The following is a 23,246-nucleotide window of genomic DNA, read 5'->3' as shown; positions in this document are numbered from 1 at the left end:
AGCTTCCAGCAAGTGTTACAAACTGGCCTCTGAGCTCAGTTTTCTGCAGTAGCAGGTAAACATTGAAGATGGCCAATGGTTTCAGGTCAAACTCTGATCTTTAATTGCCCCTCGGGGATAAATAAAGTTATCTGAATCTGAACTCCACAAAGCAGCGTAAAACGTAGGGTCATTAGTTGTGGAATATGACTGGAATGTTCTATAATGAACTCACATGAACACAATAAATCGAAATATTGCTTTATTTAAGTCAAAAGTCTGAATATTGCTGTCCATGTAAACGTAGCCACAGTCGGCTGAGCTGTAGTAACACTCAGTTTATTCACAGGTTAATAGCAATTCTTTGCTCAGAAAATGTATTTTGCATTTAAAGTACTCACACACAGTGTAGAGTTGCGCAAATAGTATTACTTATTTTTAGGTAAAATCCAAGTGTTTACTTCCGAGCACACGATTGAATGAAGACCATGCTAATTTATAAACAGGCATCTTTTGGACTGTTATGTTTTTGATGGCTGTTGGGTGTCTTTAGCTTCAAGCTAAATATCCACATCTGGCTCTTTCGGCCAAGAAGCAATGCGGTGGTGAAAAAAAAAAAAATGTCATCATGAGCTCTGCAAACTTTTGTGTGACTACCTGAACGGCAAAATACTCTTTCTGGGTAAAGTATCACTAAGTCTGGCAGAGGCACCACCTGGAAGATGTCCTTGTGTGAGTGTGTGAAAATAGACCTACACACACACACACACACACACACACACACACACCTTCTCTTCATTCCAGCCAAAGAGATTTTAGTTTTTAATGATTTCACATTTATCAATGACATGATAGAATTTTCTTACACTAAAGTCCTTGTATAAAACAAAAATTACATTATTCAACTAAAAATATCAGCTAAAAGTAAAATCAAAAAACAACAACAGGGACTTCAAATTAAATTTCTTGCATCTACATTATCTAAGAAGAAGGGGAAAAAAAAGGAAATGAGAAGAGAATTCTTCCCACTGTGCTTAGAGACGTCCACTGCAATGAACAGCTTTACATCACCAACCTAAAGAGACTAAGCTAGAGGTGGTAGGTGAAACCTCATACTGGAAGTGACACGGCTGTTAAAGCCACTGCTTCATAAATGTCCTCACGCTACTGATGAGCTCAAGATGGCTCAGCGGCCACATCATCATCCTCCAGGTCCACGGGGGCTACTGATTGGCTGATTCACAGGCGTCTATCCAGTCGCTGTACACGTCGACAGGCTCTGACAGATCTGAAGCGTGGCAGATTAAGGTTAAAAATTGAAAAAAAAAAGAAGAAGATGAAGAGTTGATTGAGAAGAAATGTGACTGCAAAGTTTGCCTTGCTATTAGGGGGGTGGGGGATCAATAATCCCCAGAGGTAATCACATTCTGAATCCATACATAATATATCACCAGATCAATGACTGTTTTTAGTAAGTCTCCCTCCCTCTCTGACCTACGGCTCCACCAGCGATTGAAAACAAAGCGTGTGTTTCAGAAATGCCAAGTATATAAACATTGTAGCACCACATGTCAATTCAGTACAAAATTATATTGTAGGCATCAAATGCTAACATGTCCCACAAATCTTTGACAATGAGCAGCTGCCAAAGCCTCTGGGGAGTTGTAGTTGGCATGGTAACCTATGAGTTCTGACAGAATCAACTTTAGGTATACGTGCTTGTTTGCGTTTTCTCGCCCCGGGCTTTCTACAATATCTTACAGTCTTCAGGTGTCATGGAGTTTCTGAAGTTATTGTGCGAATTAGGAATTTCCCCGATTTGGGACTAATACAGGAATAGCTTATCTTGATCACATGACGATGGGTAGCAGGCGGTGGATAGTCTCTTCAAGGATAGCCTTTTGTGACCTTCCTGAGATTTACCTGAGCTGTATTTCAATTTCCAAAACGAAAACATTACTTTGTGTCAAGGACCTTGAATAAGAAACCGAATCAACTCCAGAAACTGAAAACACCTGCTGTCCTTTCACAACCTCCGAGGGAGGGGGTTAAATGTCATCATACAAGAGAAAGACTGCGGCTCTTTGGTAGCCAATGGAGGTTAAAGACCACCTCTGAAAACATGCCAGAGTTATTATATCAGCGGCTGTTACCACACAATCTTATTTCCAAGGCAGATGTGCAAACTCCATTTGGTGACAAGGGCAACAAGATTTGCGGTTTTACAAAAGCGCCCATTTACTAGGACCTTCAACCTAGAGAGGACTAAACTAAGATCCAGGCACATTAAACATGCAAAACTAAAACTGATTAAAATCCACTCTGCTGGCATTCTGCAGCATAAGTGAGCGAGTGGACATTAGTGTGTTAATGCGAATGATTACTGGCGAGAGCTGATGAGTGACTGTTGCCAAAGTATGCAGATTCACTCTCTACGATGCCACTTAACAATGGCAGAGTCACCTTCAGTCAGAAAAAAAATAAATGTTACCAATTTTCTCTCTTGATTTTCGTGCATATTTTTTTTGCTCTGCAGCTGCAGGAGCCAGCTGATGCTAAACTATAAGCAGGAAGAAGGATACAGGTAATAGGGGTCTGGAACTCCTCCAAGCAGACAGTACATGATATGATCCCAGTATTCCTGCTTCTCTCCCTGTTGACAAATAGGCCAGATAACATGTTGACAACGACAATAACGGCTTACACACAGTCATGCAACCGTATGGATACTGTTGAATTACATTTTAACATCACATGACTTCTCGTGGTTGCAGAATGGGCAGGTGAACTGAGTTTCCAAATCACCCGTCATCTTCTTTTTAGGAGGGGGCTTTCGTTTGGATTTGCGGCGACCCATATCGCACAAAATCTGTCAAACGTCTGTGAGTAAAAAGGAAATAACACACAGGCAATTTAATTTAAAAAGTAATGTATGCAATGGGTAAATATAAGCAAACAGAAAATGCATGAAAACTCTAAGCAAGAACACAACTTTAGCGGTAGCGGCTCCAGCATTTTGGTGAGTTAGCAGTAGGCTAATGTTAGCTGCTAATGTTTGTTGTTGATCTCCTGTACGTCGTTAATCGCTTCACGACAAACTAGCGTGTTAAACGAGCTCTTGTAACACAACAAAAACAATCGGGGCTCAAGCAGCCATGGCTATAAAACCCATAGTAACTTGTATTTGTACTCTGATAGAAGTTTAAACTAGTTTACCTTTGGTTGAAGATATACACGTTGCGCTAATAAGGAAACGGCTTCAACAAGACCCGGTACCGGCAGCTCTTCCTGTTAAATGATTGGAGGAAACTATGCCTTACTCGGCCAGTAATTGGCTTTTGGACACGTCAGTCACTTTGATTGGCAGTGACGAAAGAGCGTCGGACAGCCTATTCCCGCGTGGTGGCGTCAGAAGCTAACTCACCTCTGGACCATTTAGCATTTCTGCTTCAAATCTGATGAAGGTGCAAGAACAAAAACAATCCGCAGCACCTTGGAAAAGACGTTTAACTCATTGTCCGATTAGCAAAGTAAGATTAGCGGGTTTGTATCTCAAGATATCGGCGCGAACTAGACGTTCGATTTATTTCACAAGGTTTTGAAAGTTTTGAAGTGTCGTCGTGAAACTGTTACAATTAAGAAAGCTGCTAGTTTCATAACCTGCATGCTTTCAAACACAACATTGAGAAATGACCGTCTCTATTAGATGCTTCAACTTGATTGGCAGCAGTGCTGGTATCTGCACTTCACTGTTTCTATTTTAGAGGACTCAATACTTTTACTGATTCTGATTAATATACTACATGTATCATATATTGTAGTTTTTACTCCATTTCAGTTATCTGATGCTATCAGTTACATATAAGGGGAAAACTTTGCATAGAAAATTACAGGTAAAACCTGATGAAGATGTTTTATCAAATCTGAAGCCCACTAACTTCAAAAGTACACACCTGGAACACGTATGACTTTAACATGACCTTCTGAGGTCTGTGGTTTAATGATCAAACGCTCCCAAGCACTGGAATATGCAAATATGTAAAATTTGCATGTTTTCTTTTAATAATTAAGTCAACTTCAAATCAAATACTTCCCTACTTTGAATTTAAGTAGAATTTAGAATGGAAACTTTCACTTTTACCAAAGTAGTATTCTATTTGGGTATTTCTACTGTACTTTTACTCTAGTAAAAGAACTGTGTACTTCCACCACTAAGTCTTCATGCTGGAAATCAGACTTCATTCCCTGTGAATAATTGCATACATTTACTTTGTCTGATGTAATTAAGACACTCTGCTTTGAGATTTGATGTTGACGTCTGTAAATATATTGAAATACTTCCAGAGAGTAGTACAGACTACAACTGTACTGAAAAAGGAGCCAATCTTCACTCCTGAGATGCAGAAAGCAGGAAATACTTGTAGAAAAGCGGATTGTTATTCATAAAAGCAGGGTGGCCCAGACTTACACTTGATGGTGGTCTGTGGGCCAAAATGCTCCTAACTCCTCCTCGTTCGTTTAAGGAAATATTATTGAAACTTAGTTGAAATAGTGTGTTTATGGTTTGTATTTCAAGTTATTGTATGTTCTGGTTTTGTTCCGTGAGAGATGTCAGTGAGGTGGGCCGTGAAGGCGGTGGGCCTGGGGGTGGCGGCCATCTCTGTCAGTGTGGAGTTGCTCTGCTGGCTTCTGCGTCGCCTGGGGTCTGGAACTCGTAATGAGGTCCTGTTCTTCCCATCCGACGTGGTCTGCGTGCAGCACATCTTCAGTCCCACGTCACCTCAGTAAGTGAAGCGTCAAAACTATTGATTGGATTTCGAAAGACCCTACTAATGTGACGTTTTCCCTATTATTGTCATGGTTGTTGTGCTGATGTCAACTGATGTAAATTATCAGTCATTAGATTCATCATTCGAGTTTGCCATCAGTCAGTCTATGAAAATAAATGATAAATTGCTCTTGTAGAAACGCTGATGATTATAAACAAGATTGTTTTAATTGAGATGTTTGTATGTTCCGTGGAAGAGGAGAGTCATCCCACTGGTGTGACTCATCAGTATCACACATCGGCCATATTGCCCAGCTGTCATTTTAATATTACCAAGTGTGTTTTGGCCTCCTGGACAGCCTGCGTGAGACGTGGATATCCAGGACAGTCGTCCCACCTCACGTAAGGTCATACAGATCCAGTAACCTGCACACTGGTTCTCTGCTCCTCCAGCTCCTGCTCCTGCTCACTGCCTCATGGTGTGGAGACGTCCTTCTCTCATTTTCTCCGCTGCATCCTGTCTGCGTCCTCCTCCCTGGATATATGTATTTTTGCCTTTTCCAACATGGACCTGAGCAGAGCCGTAGTAGCACTTCATAGAAGGAGAGTCACCATCAGGGTCATCACTGACAAGGACTATGCTGCCATCAGTGGCTCCCAGATTGGAGTCCTCCGCAAGGCAGGTGAGCATAGTGTCCTGCTGTATAATGGTTTAGCAACCCAGGGCCACATCAGGCATTTTCTAGCTTGAGGGTCTTTATCACAGTTGTAGGATTGTGTACATACTGCAGGAAGCAACCGTCATAGTACTAAGTACCACCTGGCAGCTGGTACTTCTGAGTAGACACGGTGTAACAGTCCAAAACACTCCACCTCGGAGGTTATGTGGATGGAGTGTCATCGAAATCTGTTCTTGCATTTTCTTCCAACCACCAAAAACAGACGATCATTAATCCAGTACACGGTTTAAAAAAAAAAAAAAAGCAACTTGTTCAGCTCTTCAACGCCCATGAAAATTCATCTGACTAAACCCATCCAGCCAGGGTCTTCAAGATGTTTTTTTAGGGCCTGAGCCAGAAGGTACTTCAGGCGAAGACCCTATGGTGTTTGTAATTTACTCTTTTTATTTTCAATTTTTTTTAATCGTAATTTTATTTGAATCTCCGGCTTATGGTTTTCACTCTGTTTGTATTTTCCTCACAATACAGTTTTCAAATTCATTCATTCATTTAACTGTTCTTCTCTCTTTGTTGTGATGCATTTTGAGCTGCAGGTTTTTTTTGTTTGGAAGGTGTTATATTACAAATAAAGATTATCATTATTATTATTATTATTATTATTATTGTTATAAGTTCAGAATTTGATCTGATCACCTCCAAAAGTCAATCACTTGGTCCTTTCAGTGTTTACGTACATTTCCACCAAATTTCATCCAAGTTCGTGTTCCTGGTGGTGCCCATGCAGAAACAGAAAAAAAAAGCCCATGACGGTTCATAGTTCTCAGGAACCGCAACAGGAAGGAGGTCCTCTCATGAGAAGTTCCTCGACATAACAAGCCAGAAAACACCTTTTTTATAAAAAAGAAAAAAGTCACAGCAACCTTTTTGGGATAATACACGGACATTTTTTTTTTTTTGGAGATACTGGAAGGATGACTCAGATGCTGCTCAATAAAAGGTTCTCACTCAGTGTTCTCTGACTGTTCTCTTGACTGTCATTGTCAGGAAGACTCTCTGGGTTCCTCACTGGTGAATAGAGGGATGATAGGAGCTGTCTGGGGGGACTGAGGTTGCCTCGACAAGCCTTCCACCATTAGTCAGCGTAATTGTACTCTGAAAGCTTTAAAAGAGTTTTTGTGTCACGTGTCTGATTCCTGCTGCCTCAGTCCTCTGCATTTAATACATCACTTCTTTAGAATTAAGTAAGTAAGAAATTGGCAACCAGAACGGCAGATTTCATCAGGCAAAGTGTCCTGTGTGTGTGTGTGTGGGGGGGGCGTCGGTTGATAGCACACCTCATGAGAGCCACTTTGTCACAAGAGAGAATCAACTCTTCGTACTGTGTGTTGTATCAACAATATCTTCATGTCATCATTGCAACAGATTTCGAAGTCCCGCGTTTGACTTTACCTTTTGTGGTGTAGCAGTTGCATTTATGCTTCATAAATCAGCTTTTATCTTATCATCTTTAACAAAACATGGGAGTCTTATAATAGTTTGTTTGTTCGTTCACCAAAAATCTTAATTTTTGCCAATAATCCAAATTCCCATTGGCTTCTGGTTGAAGGAACCAAAAGTAACGCTAACTTCCAGGATGGCCTACAAAATCTGGTATTGCTGAGGCACCCAGTGACATCATATAGACGTTCCAGTTTCTCATCTCCATTCACACACAAATAGCAAAGAAGAATTTCCTCTCCTCCTTTAATCTCCTGCTCCCCTGCAGGGATCAACGTACGCTGCGGCATCAGCTCCATCATGCACCACAAGTTTGCAGTAGTAGACGACCGGCTGCTCCTCACCGGTTCCCTCAACTGGACCCTGACAGCAGTGCAGTGCAACATGGAGAACGTCCTCATCACCGACGAACCGAAACTGGTCCGACCCTTCGCCAAGGAGTTCCAAAAGTTATGGGTACGCTATGACCCTGATTGCTACCATCCCTTGAGCGACCAAAAACCTGTTGACATTTCCACAAGGACCCAGAACTAATTAGCCATGAAGGAGGACTAATAAATGAACCTCTCAGGTAGAAGGAGTGTCAGATTCTAGTGAAGATTTCACTGTTAAGTTTTATAGTAGTTTTAAAGTTTGGTCTGATTTTACAGGACGCGTTCAAGTGATCTACCAGGACGAGTTAAGAGTTCCTGCGTTTTTTTGTTTCACTGGGTACAAGACAGATGCTTGGTTCTATTGGTGGTACTGCTGAAAAAAAAAACCACCAGAACATTTGTTTGGCCCTGTTCTAAAGAGAATTCCTTTGTGCCATGATGGGAAAATGCATGGTTTTATCTGATGTGAGCTTCTAAGTTTACATGTCATACAATGTCACTGGTTGATATCATTAAAATTGCTTTTGGTTTGTTTTTTTTTTGTGGAAGAGATCAATACACAGTTCATGTGTATTACACCGGCTGTAACGAGTGTATTGTTTGGAGTGTTTTACTGGGTCTCAGCACCAATAAAATCCACACTTCACAATCCTGGTCTAGCAGGCCTGTTGCATCATTGCCCGCAGCTCTGCTCCTGCTCTGACTTGAATCTCCTGCGTCTGCCGATACACAGAAATTCCTCCCCACACAAATCCTCACTGGTATTATCCAATGTTTAACAATCCAGTCCTTTGAGGTTCTCCAGCACAGGAAGAACTGATCTGGTTTGGACTTGATTAATACGTCCGGGTGCGTGATTCCCAGCCAGTCTCGCTGATGCTCGGCTGATAAGGAGCTGGTTTGTCTGACTGTGGTGTTTTAACATATTCAGTGTGCTGAATGAGAATGTCAGACTAAACAAATCAGCTGCTAGACTTTATCTACGCTATGGAAGTGACCAACTTAAGTGGGAGGTCATGAGTTTGGGCGCGTAACTGGTGCGTAACGCCTGTACCAGTCACATCCCAGCTGGACTGCGGACTAGTACTATCACACTAGCCCTGACTGAACAAACACCGGAAATAACGGGCTTAACCTTCAAATTAAAAAGTCAACAGAACATTGTTTGTGCATAGTATATCAGTGGATTATGGCACTGTTATAATACAGAAAATCATTTATATCTACTTACTTTTGGAGCTGAATGAGGCCAATATTGACTCACAGAGGGACGGGTCAGGACACGAAGACTGGACTGAGTCATCAGACGACAGACAGTTTCTCCTATTAAGTACAAAAGAATCACTTTTTCTGTCCTCTCCCAGGGAGAGAGAGAGAGAGAGAGAGTGGGTGTGTGTGTGTGTGTGTGTGTGTGTGTGTGTGTGTGTGTGTGTGTGTGTGTGTGTGAGATCTGAAACTGGAGAGTAATTGTTCAAGAAAAAAAATAGAAAAATTAACAATAAACAAACATATGAAATAGAGGAAAAAGCAACATGTCTCCTTTCAGTGCCGACAACATGAAACCTAATCATTACTTTGAGGCTCTCTAACAACAGCTGAGACCGACAGTGAGGGTCCAAATCCAGATAAACTCTTTAACTTCAACTTACAAAAATATCCTTAAATGTTTATCTTTCATTTGTTAGTCCACACGCATGCACACACACACACTCTCACACACAAGCAGGTTTAGAGGGTTTTAAGTCTTCGTCGTTACCATCTGGAGAGACTGTGCCGTTGTCGCAGGCAGTGGAAGTGGAGCATCTCTGACCAGTGGTTGCCATGACAAATAATGGCCTCATTAACTGGTGCACTGCCAGAGCTTTCTCTCCATCGTCATTAATTTAACAGAGTAGTGGCTTCCATCTTCCAGCGTAGTCCCTTTTTAAAAAAGAATAAAAGAAAAAAAACAAAGAATCTTCAAACTTTACAGATCTGAGAGGTAAGAGCCGTCACACCTGGTTTAGCTTTGTTTTCACACTGGTTTCCTGTTTGTTTGGATTGATTTTGAAACTTTTAATGCTCTTCATGGCCAGACTTCTGACTGTGTTTTAGACTTTTAATCCTGTTGAAACCTCATGTCACTTGAAATCCCTGAGCAGAGGCGTTCTGTCTGTTCTAGAGACAATCTGAGCTTGACGGAGAGGCCCTGGGAGCCCAATAATTTTCAGAAACCTCCTCCAATTTCCACGAAATGACAATGGAAATATCACGCATTAGCACACGGCTGGATATGCTTGTTTTTAATTTTTCTGTGCGTCACTCTCTATCACCAGTGTTGAAAATCAGTGTTTTTGTTTCATTTTACCATGATGTCTCACAATATTTAAAAAACCCAGACTTGTTCATCAGTGCTAAAAAGACTGTAAACACTCCTAAACTGATGAAGCTGTTGTCTTTGTGTACTTTTTATTTGCATGTTCTTTCATAAGCTGCGGTATGATGAGCTCTCAGGGTCGCCATAATAATAATAACCCTCTTAATAATTCAAACAAAGAGGGATCAATAATGAAATTCATCATTAGTTCCAGCCCTCGTAAATTTGCAACATTATACGATTTTCACGGTACAGTAACTGTTTTAGAATTTCATATTATGCAGTTATTAGTACAATGACCATGAAATGTTTGTTTTCCCACTAATAATGCCAATGCTAAAATCCAAACCTGAAGATAAGCAGATGTATGCAGTTGTTGTACCAATATAAACGTTCTAGAATAGATTATAAAAGCACTTCACCCTCCATACTGGGTGTAGAGTTACAGTGATATCGACGCTACAGTTTGAAGCACTTCAGTCTTAACACTCAATTTGCTCCAGAGTTGCTGAGTCATGCGGGTCTAACGCTTCATGCGCACTTAAGTGTCAAACAAAGTCACATACTAGGTTTTCGTTGTTATTTCTGCATTCAAAGGGTTTTTTAATTAAGAAAAAAACAAGACGTGCACACAGTTAAACTTATTAGTGCACGATGGATGCGCGATAATAGAAGCACGTGATCCATACTGTTCATTTTTCAAAATATATGGGTCTCAATCCAGTTTTCCTAAAGTCTCATCCACTTTGCTCATCATCTGTTGTTTATGAGGAAGAAACAACAAATAACATATATGCTTTATGGGCTTTTCTAAATGTTTTGGAAATATAGAAATATTCACAATGTTTACACGTGTTTTTCTTTCTGTTCATCTGAATATTATTTAACATATTTTGATACTGATTATACTGACATTTGTAAATAGGGGCTAACAGTCAAAATAAGTCTTAAATTATTGTGTGGGATATCTGCAAAAAGTCCAGTGTTGTGCAGCCCATATGTAGACAAAAGAGCAAAGCCTGGACAACTTATCAAATTCAAAAAATGATAATAATAATGATAATAATGGTTTTGTTTATTGAGCACTTTTCGAGCCAAAGTACAAAGTGCTTTGCAGTCTAAAATATGCATAGAACTGAGAGGCAAAAACAACAGCACCAACAACATTTTGCCAGACCCCTCCACCCCTCCCTCTCTCTCGAGCAACTAGCGGTGCAATTTAGTTAAAACATTAAAATCAAAATGATTGAATAATAAAAGGTGAAAAGGACAAGTTCTAGCACATAATATAAAAAAAACACCTTGTTAAAAAATATAATGGCAGTAAAACTTTCAAAAGTGTGTATCTATGAAGAGAAGGCCAGCTCCTTACAAATTACTTTTAAGAGGACATTTAAAAAGTGCAGTCGAAAAGAATCGGCTGATTGGGGAGGGGGAACTTTCATAGCTGGGGTCTGTGGACACAGGGACAGTCTCCCTTACTTTTTAGTCTGGATGGTGGGACAGTGATCAGAGGACCTTAAGGGTCTGGTCGGGATGTAGGAAGTTAAGAAATCTTTAATGTGCTGTGGTGCCCTACAAGGGTTGGCCTTGTAAGTAACAACTACACTTTTAAAATGTCTATTCTACAATGAATTTTCTGACAAAGAAGGTAGACATGTTATACGGTTTTCTTACTTTTAGTTTAAAATGCTATAAATATAGGTTAAGAATGGCTACAAAAAGATGAACTATTGGCTGTGAAACTTTTTTAAGTATCTTTATTATGGATTGGTTTAAAGGAACTGTTCAATCGTTGTTTTATTTTGAAAGTCAGTACCGGAAATGCTATGTTGAGATTCTTGTAGGTTGACTGGCAAGACCGTGGATGTCCCGGTGACACATGCGGAGTGTGGAAATCCGGGAGCAGCTCACGCCGACAGTCTCACGGGTGGAGGTGGAGGACAGAGCTCGAGAGACCGACACCGTCCAGGAAAGTCGCCACTTACCGAGCTGTGAGTAAACGCGGCGGGTGCGTTCACGTCTCACCAGGTTAACCGCTGGTTTAGTTACCGTATGGTAGCGGCGCGTGTTAAACGCACATTTACTGTCATACTTCGTGTTTGTGTAAGTGGGCGGGTTTCCACTAAACGAAGCGGATTCAATCAGTCAACAAGTGTCGTGACCTCCTGTGACCTGCAACTAAAGCGAGTTTAACTTCAGTTGCCAGGTGTTAACATCTGCCTCGCTGTCATATCCCGACGTGGATTCAATCCTTTTGATGGATGGTGTGTGTTTTACAGAGTTTACTTAACAGTAAATACTAATATCGTACTGTAAGCATGATGTACAAGCGCATGCGCAGATGTTTTGCTGAGTTTGTGCAGCTCGGCCAGTCCCAACGTTAGAAGTGTTAATGCTGATCTGCTGGTTTTCAGCAATCAGAGTGGAGACTGAGCTGAGAGAGGAGGAGGAAGAAGAGGGGGGTGGATGGATGGTTCAGCAGAGAGATGGGGGGTTGGGTACAGATGGATGATGACACTCGGGATGCATAGATGGATGGATATGGAAGAGAAGATTAATGGGTGTGTGAATGTCTTTAAGTGGGTGGATGAATGGTCACATGGATGATGGATGGAATATTAAGGCTGAGGGAGGAGAATGTATTGCTCTGCGCCCACCGCTCAGCTCCGACGGGTGCCATAAGTTTACTGATGAGTAGTGGGTGACTGATGGAGAGAGGAAGAGTGGAGGGAGCACGCCCTGGATGTGATTCACAGCGCTGGGTTGCTGGCGAGGCCGCAGGGAGGAGATCCACCGTAGCAATTTTAGAATAAAGTCCCAGTTACTTGCACCTCCTCAACCCTGGCTCGCTAACACACAGTCCCGATCTCTGTCCCACCCCTCTTTAATTTGGCAGGATCGCGTATCCAAATGATGAGGCCACGACAGAGCCAAGGAATATTCAAGTCAAACACCAGATTTATTTATTTCTCTGCACAATAACATCTGGATTTACCTGTTGCCAAATCAACTGTGACAAACTGTGTTGGCCTTTGCAGCAGCTTGGACAGGTCTCAGCTGCACTGCTTGTATTTCTTCTCCACATTTTTCACTTGCATGAACTCCTGCCATGATCAATTTTGTATGGCTCTTTACATTTGAATATTACACAGTGCTTCTTCTATTAGGATTGAGTGTTTTAATTAAAAAAAGAGGAACAATGATGACAGTATTTGCTCCTCAGCTTTGATTTAAACAGCTAAGTAGCACATCACAATCCTCGATATTAAAAAGAATCCGCTATAACTCTGCATCAATATACTGACTAGCCTTTGTCACCAGTGAAAAAAACAAATGTATCCACCACCATGTGCAATCTTACACGTATAAATAGAACCGAGTGGGCTTAACAGTCAGAAATCTTTTCTGTACAGGAGCTGACTTGTCGGTGCAGCAGACAGAACCCGCGCTTGCATGTTTGCACAGAGGGTGATAACATTATTGCACATTCTTTAAAGTTTTTGTTGTGTCAACATACCAACATATTTGTCATCACATAAAATACATACTTGACTCTGTTCATGCATTCGAGGGCTCAGACCCATAAAGAGTTGTTAGCTTAGCACAGTGAATGGTAGTGAATGGGAAGTGTTAGCATTCCTCCTTCAAAAGTCTTCACCTAAATAATGTCAAGGATTTTATTTGTTCAGGAGTAATCCTCCTTATCCTCTCTGGTGGATTCAACCAGGATTTTTTTATTTGCGGTCACTCTTCTAGTTGTCAACAAATATTTTGTTTTGTTAGCCAAAGTTTTGAGGCGCTGCGTCAAATCGCAGCCCGCTATTTAAAGTAGTTCCGACTACATTTATGATTTTGAATCGTGATGCAAAACCCTAGTTAAATTAATGCAGGCGAAGGGATTTAAGAAAAAAAATTGTCTTTAATGACTTTGACAGAGTGATGCTAATACTTCCCATCCACTACCATTCATTGTGCTAAGCTAACTAGCAGTGAGCTGGTTTGTGTGGGTCTAATGCAGCAGAGAAGTGAAGGGTACCACTCTTCTTATCTGGCTATGACGAAGACCATTTTTCATCTGTAAAGTACCAGAAAATATCTACAAGTACCGATCAGAGTTTATCAACCAAGGTGGTATATTTAAATGTCTTATTCTTCGACCAACTTTAGACACATCCAATGAACAATGACGTAAAAGAGAATCATCAGAGACATCAAATCATCCCCGCTGATATTTTACATCAGCTAGTTCATTAGTAAGCTTTTTGTTTAAGTTCTGGTTGTTTGTAGAGTCCAATCTTGGTTACAGCTCCCTCTATAGAGCACATCCACCAGGGTCAATGTGAAGAAAAAAATTAATGGGTTTTTCCTTGGCGCCTGCTGCATCCATCCACTGTGTTTTGTGAAAAATCAATAGTTTTCTAGCATGAGTGAAAACAGAACCTCCGTGGCAGAGGTACAGTAGCTATGCCTGCGTTTCAATGAGTCTTCAACTTTATTCTCCCTCACGCTCGTCTTTCTTGATTTGTTAGATGGCGTTAGCCAGAGATTCCGGTGCGGGCCAGGAGCAGAAAGATGCAGCCGACCAAAACTTCGACTACATGTTCAAGCTGCTGATTATCGGCAACAGCAGCGTGGGAAAGACTTCCTTCTTGTTCCGCTACACAGACGACTCCTTCACATCAGCGTTTGTCAGCACGGTGGGCATCGACTTCAAAGTCAAGACCATCTACAGGAAAGACAAGAGGGTCAAACTGCAGATCTGGGTGAGACTGGAGTATGTTTTAATTGAACGCTGCAAACAAGATTCTAATGTACTGTAGATACACCTGAAGACTGTTTATTAGCTTAGCACAATGGATGAGAGTGGGTGGGGAATGTTAGCATACTTCTACCAAAAGTAAAAAAAAATAGATAAAGTTCTTGGTTTGAAGCACTGGTTCTCAGTTATTTTCTGTCATGCCCCCCACCCCCCCCCCCCATAGGGGACAGAATTTTTTTTCATGCCCTCCCTGAATTGAGAACCTGATAGTATTTATGTATCTGTACAAACCAGGGTATGAGTTGCTGACACCAGCATTCTGCATACAATCGCCTGATGATCAAAATAGATTAATAAAATGAGCTGGGATCTCACTTGCAATAACTTAAACAAATTCCAAATTCAGTTTCTTAACTCATTTTTTTAACATTTAGACAAGACTGCGCAGTCTGTGTGATTCTCAAAACAGAGAAAAATGTGCGAATGACTCTCTTGGATGTGTGTTTTTATAGACTTCGCACAGTAACATTTAAAACTTTTAAAAATGTAAACATTGGTCACTTGTCAGCTTCATCAGCTGATTCCTTTTCAAAAAGGTGTATGACTTTTTACCCTTTTTTTGAGCAAAATTTGCAACAATATTGTTTATATTTTAGCTTATCAGAAGGGATGTAAAGAGCATTTGTCTTTACTTTCCCTGAACATATTGTCCATCCTGAAGACCAAAAAAAAAGCCCTGAACCATGAAACATTTGAAACTCTTTGATAAATTTGATACTGTTGGCGATACTCATCGAATTTTTTCTATGAAAAAAGTCCTGTGGCTTATTGACGTAACTGGGGTGGAAGGTCTCCAGGTAGGGTTGCCAACCGTCCCGTATTAGCCGGGACGCCCCGTATTTGAGCTAAAAGAGGCGCATCCCGGTGCAAATACGGGGCATCCCGGCTAATACGAGGCATCCTGGCTCATACGGGGCATCCCGGCTAATACGGGACGGTTGCCAACCCTGTGTCCAGGTGCCCTCTTAATTTGTTTGGTTTCCTGAGTCTTTAGGCATAAAACACACACAGGTCTTTCCTCATTTCCGACCTTTCAATGGTACCCAATGTCGGCTTCGTCGTATTTCCTGGTCTTCCTATTCCACTTGCATTCCTTATCTCTGATGCCTCCTCTGTTTTCCTTTTCGCTTCTGTCAGAAACCTCTCCAGCTCTCCTCCTCTGTCAGCTCTGCACACCTTGTTCCTGTATACTTCCTCTACTGGGCTGAATAGGCAGCCTGTTGATTAATTTGATCCCTACTGCCGCCTAGTGACTGGAGTCTTGTTTGTCCTTCAAGTGTGAATAAAGGCACTAATACTGAAAGCCCCCCCCCCCCCCCGACACCTCACCGTGCCCCCAACTATTTGAGAAGTACTGGTTTGAAGTAATCCCTGCAGCAGTCGTCCTCTGCTTTTGCTTGGTGGTGTTTTGAGGTGTTGCATAAAATCACTACGAACATTGGAGAAAGTAGTTCCAGCTTGGTGTCTGATTCTACACTCACAATATCTCAGGGAAAGTTAAACACAACCCTGATTCTATTAAGGCAGGTAAAGACTGATGAAGTTGTACTCTATGACTTTTGACAGAGTATGCTAACACTTCTAATCCTCGACCACTCATTGTGCTAAGCTAACTAGCGGTCTCTGTGGGTCTGGGCTCCTTAATGCAGCACCGAGGATTGAAGTGTTTTTATCTTCTTGTCTGGCGCTGAAGAGGAAGGCAAATAAATGAATTTCCCAAAAAGTTGGCTTGTTACTTTAATGTTGAAAATTTTGTTGGTGTGTTAGAGCTTCTCTGGCACGTATGTTTGCCTTCTGAGGAGCAGTGGAGCGTGGGGGAAAAGAAAAGTGTTGCAATCGAGAAATATCCAGGTCTGAAAGACATTCTGACAGCTTGAAAAGCAGTCATTATTCTGAAACACAATGAGATGATCCCACTTGACAGTCCTCAGAATTGGGAATGGATGTAAAAGATTTGAAGGGAGAATTACAATAACAAACCCCAAAACCTTTTAAAATTCTGGTGCATTCTGCTGCTTTCTGATATCTTCACCTGTTTTCCTGCAGTCTGACTTCTGTGAACAGGTCCAGGTGGAGAGTTGAACCCTGGGAACATGATGGCAGCCTCAACATTATTCTAGCACATGTGCACAACAGTAAATCCAGGCCAGTAGAAGTCAAAGCTGCTGTTTCTTGTTTTTGTTTTTCCAGTGCAAACATATTTCAACGAGTAGATGTGGACTATTAAGAACACATTTTTCACTTTCAACTCTGTTTTAGCCTTTTTTTTTTTCCTAAAGTGAAAATAAATTCACATACCAGAGCTAATGGGAAATCCTTTACTTTTCCATCATCTTGATGCTTTCAGACTGTCCATCAGTACAAAAGTACCTAGTCTGGTTTCTCCTCTGTAGCAGGAAGAAAGAGTAGAAGTCTTTCAGATAAGGCCAAAACATGTGGAAACTTTTTTGGGCTCAGAAAAATATGTTTACTTTGTGTAGAAGCCGAGAACTAAAAGCTGGCAGACAATTTTACAGTGCAGATTAAACTAATAAATCTATCTCACAGGAGTTTAGAGTACTGACAGTTAAAAACCCAATGCCCTTAGTTTTTTGTTTTTAAAAAAAAAAAATACTGATACTGATTTTTAATGTGCTGATTTAATTTCGGCTTGCTTTTCTGACCGAGGTGCAGACAGTCAAGAGAGTTAGTCACCTTGCTTTGCCCTCACCTTAAATATTCCCGGGGCTAAGTCACCTTTTTGCACCTTTAGTGGTTAGCCCAGAGCTAGTTCTTCTGATACAATAACACAATTATTTTAGTTTTTAAGGTGTTTGTATTTGCAAATAGATTTAAAATGTTAATATCCCTGAAATTAGAATTCTTCAGACTTTCGGCTTTCAGAGGAATTAAACTAGAAGAGATTTATGATAACGCAGAATAAGAGAGGCTAGCTCTTTTCTCTTTTTTTAGAAAGTACATTTAGCAGTGGGCCTCTTCCTCATTATTGTTACAGCAATATGAACCCTGAATGTAATATTGCAAGTAAACTATATTTTATCTTTTTTATTTTAATTTATTTATACTGTGGGGCAATACCAGGGGGCGGCATGGCTCAGAGGTAGAGTGGCCATCTAGCAACCGAAGGGTGGCTGGTTTGATCCTCAGTTCCCCCGGAGACCAAGATACTGAGCCCCTGATTGCACCTGATGGCCCTGCAACAGACTGACGACCAGTCCAGGGTGAACCCCGCCTCTCATCCAGTGTCTGCTGGGATAGGCTCCAACTCCCCCCCGACCCTTAACGGATAATTGGTATAGAAAATGGATGGATGGATGGGGCAATACTTACTAATTTTAGTTTTTGAAATAACATACAGACCCTGGAGAACAACATCAAAAAATTGATACTAAACTTGAACTCAAACAAATGGATCACAAGTAGATAATTGAGCAGCAAATATGTTTGGTACCTGTTCAGGTAGCTAGCCGACTTGCGCAGCTGTACACATTCTAGAAGACAATTACCTGTTTCCTAATCGCTACCGAATAAGAAAGCAATTCAAAAGAATAATTTTAATAAATGAAGAAAAATGTGAAAAGATTAGAGAGATTCCCTGAACTCTTTTGAGTGACGCTAGCTCGCAAAGATTTGAACGTCCAGTTTCCTCGTCTTTAAGTCAACTGGATTTTTGAAAGAGCTTTTGGTGAAATGCCTAAAGTCATGTTAGCGGCTCGTTCAACTTTAAGATATTTTAATGCTTTGTTCTATAACATAAAATACATTGGCAAATGCCATGCTCCTTAATTTTGAAGGTTCTACATGCTTTTGAAACGGTGGTTGCTAACAAGTGGTTAAATGATGCAAGAGAGGCTAACACAAAAGTGTTTAGCTAGATATAGTGATACTGTAGTCATGCGTCTGTCGTGTAGTTCCTGCATAACGTAACGTTGGCTTTGCACCTCTCAAAAAAAAATTGCATTTATTCTTTTAGAATCGTGAAATGGACATTGTCTTGCTGAACAAAATGTGTGTCATTGTTTGCCACAGTTAAAACCCATTCTGCTTTTGGTAGAGGGTGAATGTGATGCTGATTTACAGGTTAGCCTACAAAATTATGTCATCCCTGAAGCACTTTAAGTGACTCAAACAAAGTATGGAGAATAATTTGGATGAATTGCCCAGTGACACCTATGTATTCATTAAATGATACAGGACTGACTCCACAAACTGCAAAAACACTGATAGCAATTTTATCTTTCGCACCAAAAATCTCTTTGCAAGCAACCTCCAAATAAAAGTCAGACCACAAGAATTTGCCCAGCTGAATATTTGTTTTAGGTGATTAGACGGTGGATTAGTTATCAGCCTGCAGCAGAGGTGTCACTTTTCAAAGAGCTGTGACGCTGACATCAACGAGATCTGAAAGTTCAGGTAGTTTGTTCTTTCTCTGTACCAGATACAACATTAACTCTGGTGAGGAAACAGGTTTGACACGTGATACTGAACTGCAGTGAGTGCTATAATTTAGTCGATGTAATACATACCAGTTACCTGAGGTTAAAAGTTTCTAAAACAGAACATGATCTAAAGGTAGAGTGAACAGTTTGAAGTCATTGTCACACAACTCTTCCACACCCTGCTCCCTAGTTTACCCTCTGTCACGCCATCGCCTGTCACGGATGTGGCGTAAACTAATTTCTCACACTGTGGAGTTAATGACAGTTGATGTTTAACATCGTCCCCAGACGGCGGGCTTCATGAAATATGCATAGATTGGAGCTGCTGGCGCTGAATGTGCTTACTATGCAGGCTGACACCCGGGACAGACCTATTACTGAATGTTAGTGGAAGGCGAGGACTCACCCGCAGTACTCCTGCTAGATGAAAGTAATACATCTTATCTTTCTTTAAAACTTAATGCATTCAGCATAGCATGCCTTCTCTGCTCAGCCTGAACAATAATACAGCTGCACACTTTTATACCAGGAAGGTGCCAAGTACAAGTTATTGCTGAGCAATTTAAATGGGTTTCACAGGGCCATTGAAACCAACTCAAACTCATTTTATGAACCCCCAACATGACATCAATATCATACATGGCGGCTGCTGCCAGCACTTGCATCGGGGGAGGACACATTAGATTGATATATATTTATTATACATCCATCAGGGTTATTGTTTAATAGTTTATTTGTGATGGGAATTTGGTTCATTTGGCTCGGCTCCGCAATAAGACGTGGCTCTTGATGTAGTGTGTAAAAAAACATATTATTAACTTATTACCACATCTGGCTTTTATGATTCAGCAATGTTGAGAACTATATCACTATGCTTGCAGTGCAGATATATCTCTTAAATTATTCAGTGTAATTATATTAGAATTTTGACATAATTTGATGATTTATGTTTGGTTAAAAAATTGTAATATAAGTATAAAAGATCATCAACCATTATTACACATGTATTGAATGTTTTATAAATTGAACTATCCCTCTTATGGGGTCAAAAATATATGACAATATGCCAAATGTAGCATCCTACAGTCTGGTTACACACACACACACACACACACACACACACACACGTGCGCGTGCACTCAGCACATAGCACAGCATTCAGTCTGTGCTTGAGTGTATAGATGAGCAGTGGGACAAAAAAAAGATTGTATTATTTTGCTCGTATTTTTGCACAAAAAAATCAAACAACGACATGGTCTCTCAGAGGAGAACTGGCTCCCGCCACCGTTGAGCCGACACACGGCCAGAACTATAACCACTATCAGACGAGCATGAAGGCAAATAAGAGAGTTCAAAAATGTTTCCTCGTCCCTCAAGACCTAACAAAAACTGCATCCTGATGTACTTGGAGGGTGTGGCAACAGCAACGCTTTATTTGGTGGGGTTACTTTTTTTTTTTCCGCCTTTGACTGAAATGAACCAGCTCAGAAAAGTACCTTGTGTTTCCAGGACACAGCGGGTCAGGAGCGGTACCGGACCATCACCACAGCGTACTACAGAGGAGCCATGGGATTCCTCCTCATGTATGACATCACCAGCCAGGAGTCCTTCATCTCTGTGCAGGACTGGTAATATGAAAATAATAATGATAATAATTATGTGTTCCTTCGACTCTTTTTCAGTGAAGCTAAGTGCTATTATTACTAGAATATTTCCAATATTCCCTCGGATTACTGCTAACAACAAAAAAGATAAAATAAGCTTAACATTGATGCACTTGTTTTCTTGTTTTGAAGATGGAAAAAGCAAATTATAGTGAGTGCCTGGTGGGAGAAAAAAAACTGCTACAAACTGCAATAAAGTAGCACAGCACAATATTAAAAGGAGGATGATATAAAACTTTAATCCTGTTGTTGCTTTTATATGTATACGACTATAAATGACTATACTACTATGTATACTTGAAGCCACACTGCCAACCTAAATTCGATTTATCGAATCATCCCACTAATTTTATTTCACTTCGTTGTTGTTTACTCTTATTTTCTCTTGTCAGTCTAATGCATCTCCTCTGTTTCTTTCATCATAATGATGTGTGGTCTACGTGTATTTGCTGTCATAATTGATAATAATTCAGTTTTTTATATGACAAGACTTGAAAAAACACAAACTTTTATTAGAAAAAAACAAATAATTAAAAAAAAATTAATGTACATTTAGAGAAAGTTCTTCAGCTTTAATTATTGTTAAATTGTTATGGAAGATTCCTCTAAGTGTCAGAAATACACATACAGCAATAAAAGACCCCCAGGCTTTCCTCGGGGTTGTGAAAGACCGAGCGTTGCTGCAGGACATGAACAGATTGAGAAAATGATTCATGGTTTCCCAGGGCAACCCAGATCAAGACGTACTCATGGGATAACGCTCAGGTAGTGCTGGTGGGCAACAAGCTGGACCTGGAGGAAGACAGGCAAGTCCCAGCTGAAGACGCCCAGAGACTGGCTACAGAGCTTGGTCAGTACACACACACACACACACACACACACACGAACACACATTTTAATCACACTCAGCAACATCAGAAGAGGCAGCAAAAGTACGCTTTTTTCTACTTTAATAGAAGTGGAAAAAGCAGTTCAAAGTGTGAGCCCTTTTGCACAAATCTAACTGCACCTCAGGTAAGGGCGAGACTCTGGTGCTGCCTGGAATGATTTAAGGGGTCATAAAGAGGTGGAGTCAGGTGTCAGTGTGGTTATTGGTGGGTCAGTGTCATAGATTACTGGAATGATTTATATGTACACATGGATTTAGATGGCCGATCTGTGGATTACACAACGATACAGCACAGAAACAACTCAGGATCAACTCACAAATGCATTAAGCTGCACTTTTAAAGATGTAAAGAGTAAATTGCAGAGATATTTGTGTTCATATCTAAGGAGCTGAAGTGAGAAATTTCAAAATAAATCTGTTTTTCTTTTCTTTTTCTTTTTTTTTTTGCAACTGGCGAAAACCATATTTGTACAGGAAGGTGGAGATAGAGAGGACCCTCAATGGTCTCCACAGTAGGGACATGTCAGTCACAAGCTAGCTATGCTGCTTTAATGTCTACAGTATGTTACACTTGATGGGACAGTCCTTAATAAATAAAGTGAGAACTGGAGTCATTTCCTCAAATACTTCTATGCAATAAGACCTTAGGTTTAGTTTGGTCAGTTCCAGAAGCTCCGCCCATTGTTTTATTTATTTAAATGTCCAAGAACACACAAACCAAACCAATATTTACTCGTGGCTTCCACTTCTACCTGCAGGCTTCCAGTTCTTCGAGGCCAGTGCCAAAGACAACATCAACGTGAAGCAGGTCTTTGACAAGCTGGTGGACGTCATCTGTGAGAAGATGAACGAGAGCGTCAATGATGCAAGTCCATCGGCCAATCACAAGGGAGCAGGCCTGAAGGACACGCCCCTCAGCAGCAGCCAGGGAGGCTGCGCATGCTGATCATGACAGTGGAACTACATGCAGAGGTTCACTTACGTCATTTTTGGGATATTTACACAGACTTTTATTCATTTCCTATACACTTAATTTAATTCCGACCTTAACATCAGTCTCAAAAGTCAGTGTTTCACCAATTTGAAGCATATTCTTCCAGTTGAACATGCCGTCCCTTCTTCAGTCTGGTTTATGTCCCAAAAGTGGCTTAAGTTATACCCACACAAACACACTCCCACACAAAGATCAAGTGAATTGCCAAAACTGTCCATCATCATGAATGTACTTTATCATATCTTGCTGTTCTCAAATGCTCGACTCCCTCTCTCTCCCCCGTGTTCCTTAGCTCTTCCTCATAACTGAGATGTGACTGTTACACGGAAATGCCAAAGAGTTCCTCTGAGCGGCTGTGCCTTTGACCCCATACCTGCTTTATTATTTCCTGGTTATTTGCAGTCCTGGTTGAACAGCACTTGTTGCAGGCAGGGACATGATTGAATGGACCAAATCAAGCAGTGAGGATCACTTAGAACTGCTGGTGTAATGCTGCCCCCATGTGGGTGTTACTTGGAAGTGTTTCACTGTGATTTGTTGCCACACACTGTGTTTATTCTCTTATCCTGCTGAGAAAAAAGCTCATTGACTGCTAAATACAATAGCGCGTAATATCCACATATATTATTAATGTTTAGGAATGATATTGTTATCTGGTTTAATTTATGATTTTCTGTTTATTTTTCTGTCAGGACTCTCAATGGCAGCCATTGGCAGATTTATTATGTCTCTCTCTCTAAAGTTGAGAATAAAAGATACAGAGCTCTAAAGTGTGTGTTTTAGT

The 23,246-nt window shown here is 40.8% G+C and overlaps 3 protein-coding genes across 8 annotated transcripts; 2 read left to right on the top strand and 1 right to left on the bottom strand.

Annotated features, from left to right (window-relative positions):
- Positions 1-228: 228 nt before the first annotated feature.
- On the bottom strand, positions 229-3,344 carry LOC147257348 (transcription elongation factor 1 homolog). The gene is made up of 4 exons (XM_086211214.1): positions 3,196-3,344; positions 2,721-2,859; positions 2,562-2,632; positions 229-1,267 (listed from the first exon to the last, which is right to left on the bottom strand). Exons 2-4 carry the CDS (start codon positions 2,834-2,836, stop codon positions 1,203-1,205), a joined length of 252 nt encoding a protein of 83 aa, XP_086067340.1. The 5' UTR covers positions 2,837-2,859; positions 3,196-3,344; the 3' UTR covers positions 229-1,202.
- Positions 2,753-7,961, top strand: pld6 (phospholipase D family, member 6). 6 transcript variants are annotated; one of them, XM_086211211.1, is made up of 4 exons: positions 2,753-2,861; positions 4,586-4,763; positions 5,201-5,430; positions 7,193-7,961. In XM_086211211.1, the coding sequence occupies exons 2-4, from the start codon at positions 4,588-4,590 to the stop codon at positions 7,456-7,458; spliced, it is 672 nt and encodes a 223-aa protein (XP_086067337.1). In that variant the 5' UTR covers positions 2,753-2,861; positions 4,586-4,587; the 3' UTR covers positions 7,459-7,961. The 6 variants fall into 6 exon arrangements, with proteins under 6 accessions (XP_086067337.1, XP_086067336.1, XP_086067339.1 ...); XM_086211210.1 differs by lacking the exon at positions 2,753-2,861 and adding an exon at positions 2,866-2,998 and having other exon boundaries at positions 7,193-7,960; XM_086211213.1 differs by lacking the exons at positions 2,753-2,861; positions 7,193-7,961 and adding exons at positions 2,866-2,998; positions 6,151-6,383 and having other exon boundaries at positions 4,588-4,763.
- A 3,528-nt stretch (positions 7,962-11,489) lies between these two features.
- On the top strand, positions 11,490-23,220 carry LOC147257346 (ras-related protein Rab-3D-like). The gene is made up of 5 exons (XM_086211207.1): positions 11,490-11,648; positions 14,187-14,420; positions 20,425-20,543; positions 21,305-21,429; positions 22,227-23,220. Exons 2-5 carry the CDS (start codon positions 14,187-14,189, stop codon positions 22,412-22,414), a joined length of 666 nt encoding a protein of 221 aa, XP_086067333.1. The 5' UTR covers positions 11,490-11,648; the 3' UTR covers positions 22,415-23,220.
- The last annotated feature ends 26 nt before the right edge of the window (positions 23,221-23,246 follow it).

This window comes from Aulostomus chinensis, chromosome 8, assembly GCF_037954235.1.
Source record: "Aulostomus chinensis isolate RoL2024-O1b breed Wild chromosome 8, RoL_Achi_v1.0, whole genome shotgun sequence".
NCBI lineage: Eukaryota > Metazoa > Chordata > Actinopteri > Syngnathiformes > Aulostomidae > Aulostomus > Aulostomus chinensis.
Note: the sequence above shows the minus strand (reverse complement) of the source record. Positions and strands in the feature narration are given on the sequence as shown.

Bases quoted from the DNA above. Each gene is read 5' to 3' on its own strand.
- LOC147257348 (XM_086211214.1), bottom strand. From the start codon at position 2,836: ATGGGTCGCCGCAAATCCAAACGAAAGCCCCCTCCTAAAAAGAAGATG. The intron at 2,633-2,720 runs GTAATTCAACAG...ATTTGTCAACAG, and splicing joins AAGTCATGTGATGTTAAAAT to GGAGAGAAGCAGGAATACTG. The intron at 1,268-2,561 runs GTATCCTTCTTC...GCCACGCTTCAG, and splicing joins GTTCCAGACCCCTATTACCT to ATCTGTCAGAGCCTGTCGAC.
- LOC147257346 (XM_086211207.1), top strand. From the start codon at position 14,187: ATGGCGTTAGCCAGAGATTCCGGTGCGGGCCAGGAGCAGAAAGATGCA. The intron at 20,544-21,304 runs GTAATATGAAAA...ATGGTTTCCCAG, and splicing joins TTCATCTCTGTGCAGGACTG to GGCAACCCAGATCAAGACGT. The intron at 21,430-22,226 runs GTCAGTACACAC...TTCTACCTGCAG, and splicing joins GAGACTGGCTACAGAGCTTG to GCTTCCAGTTCTTCGAGGCC.
- pld6 (XM_086211208.1), top strand. From the start codon at position 3,669: ATGACCGTCTCTATTAGATGCTTCAACTTGATTGGCAGCAGTGCTG. The intron at 4,764-5,200 runs GTAAGTGAAGCG...CTGCTCCTCCAG, and splicing joins TTCAGTCCCACGTCACCTCA to CTCCTGCTCCTGCTCACTGC. The intron at 5,431-7,192 runs GTGAGCATAGTG...GCTCCCCTGCAG, and splicing joins TGGAGTCCTCCGCAAGGCAG to GGATCAACGTACGCTGCGGC.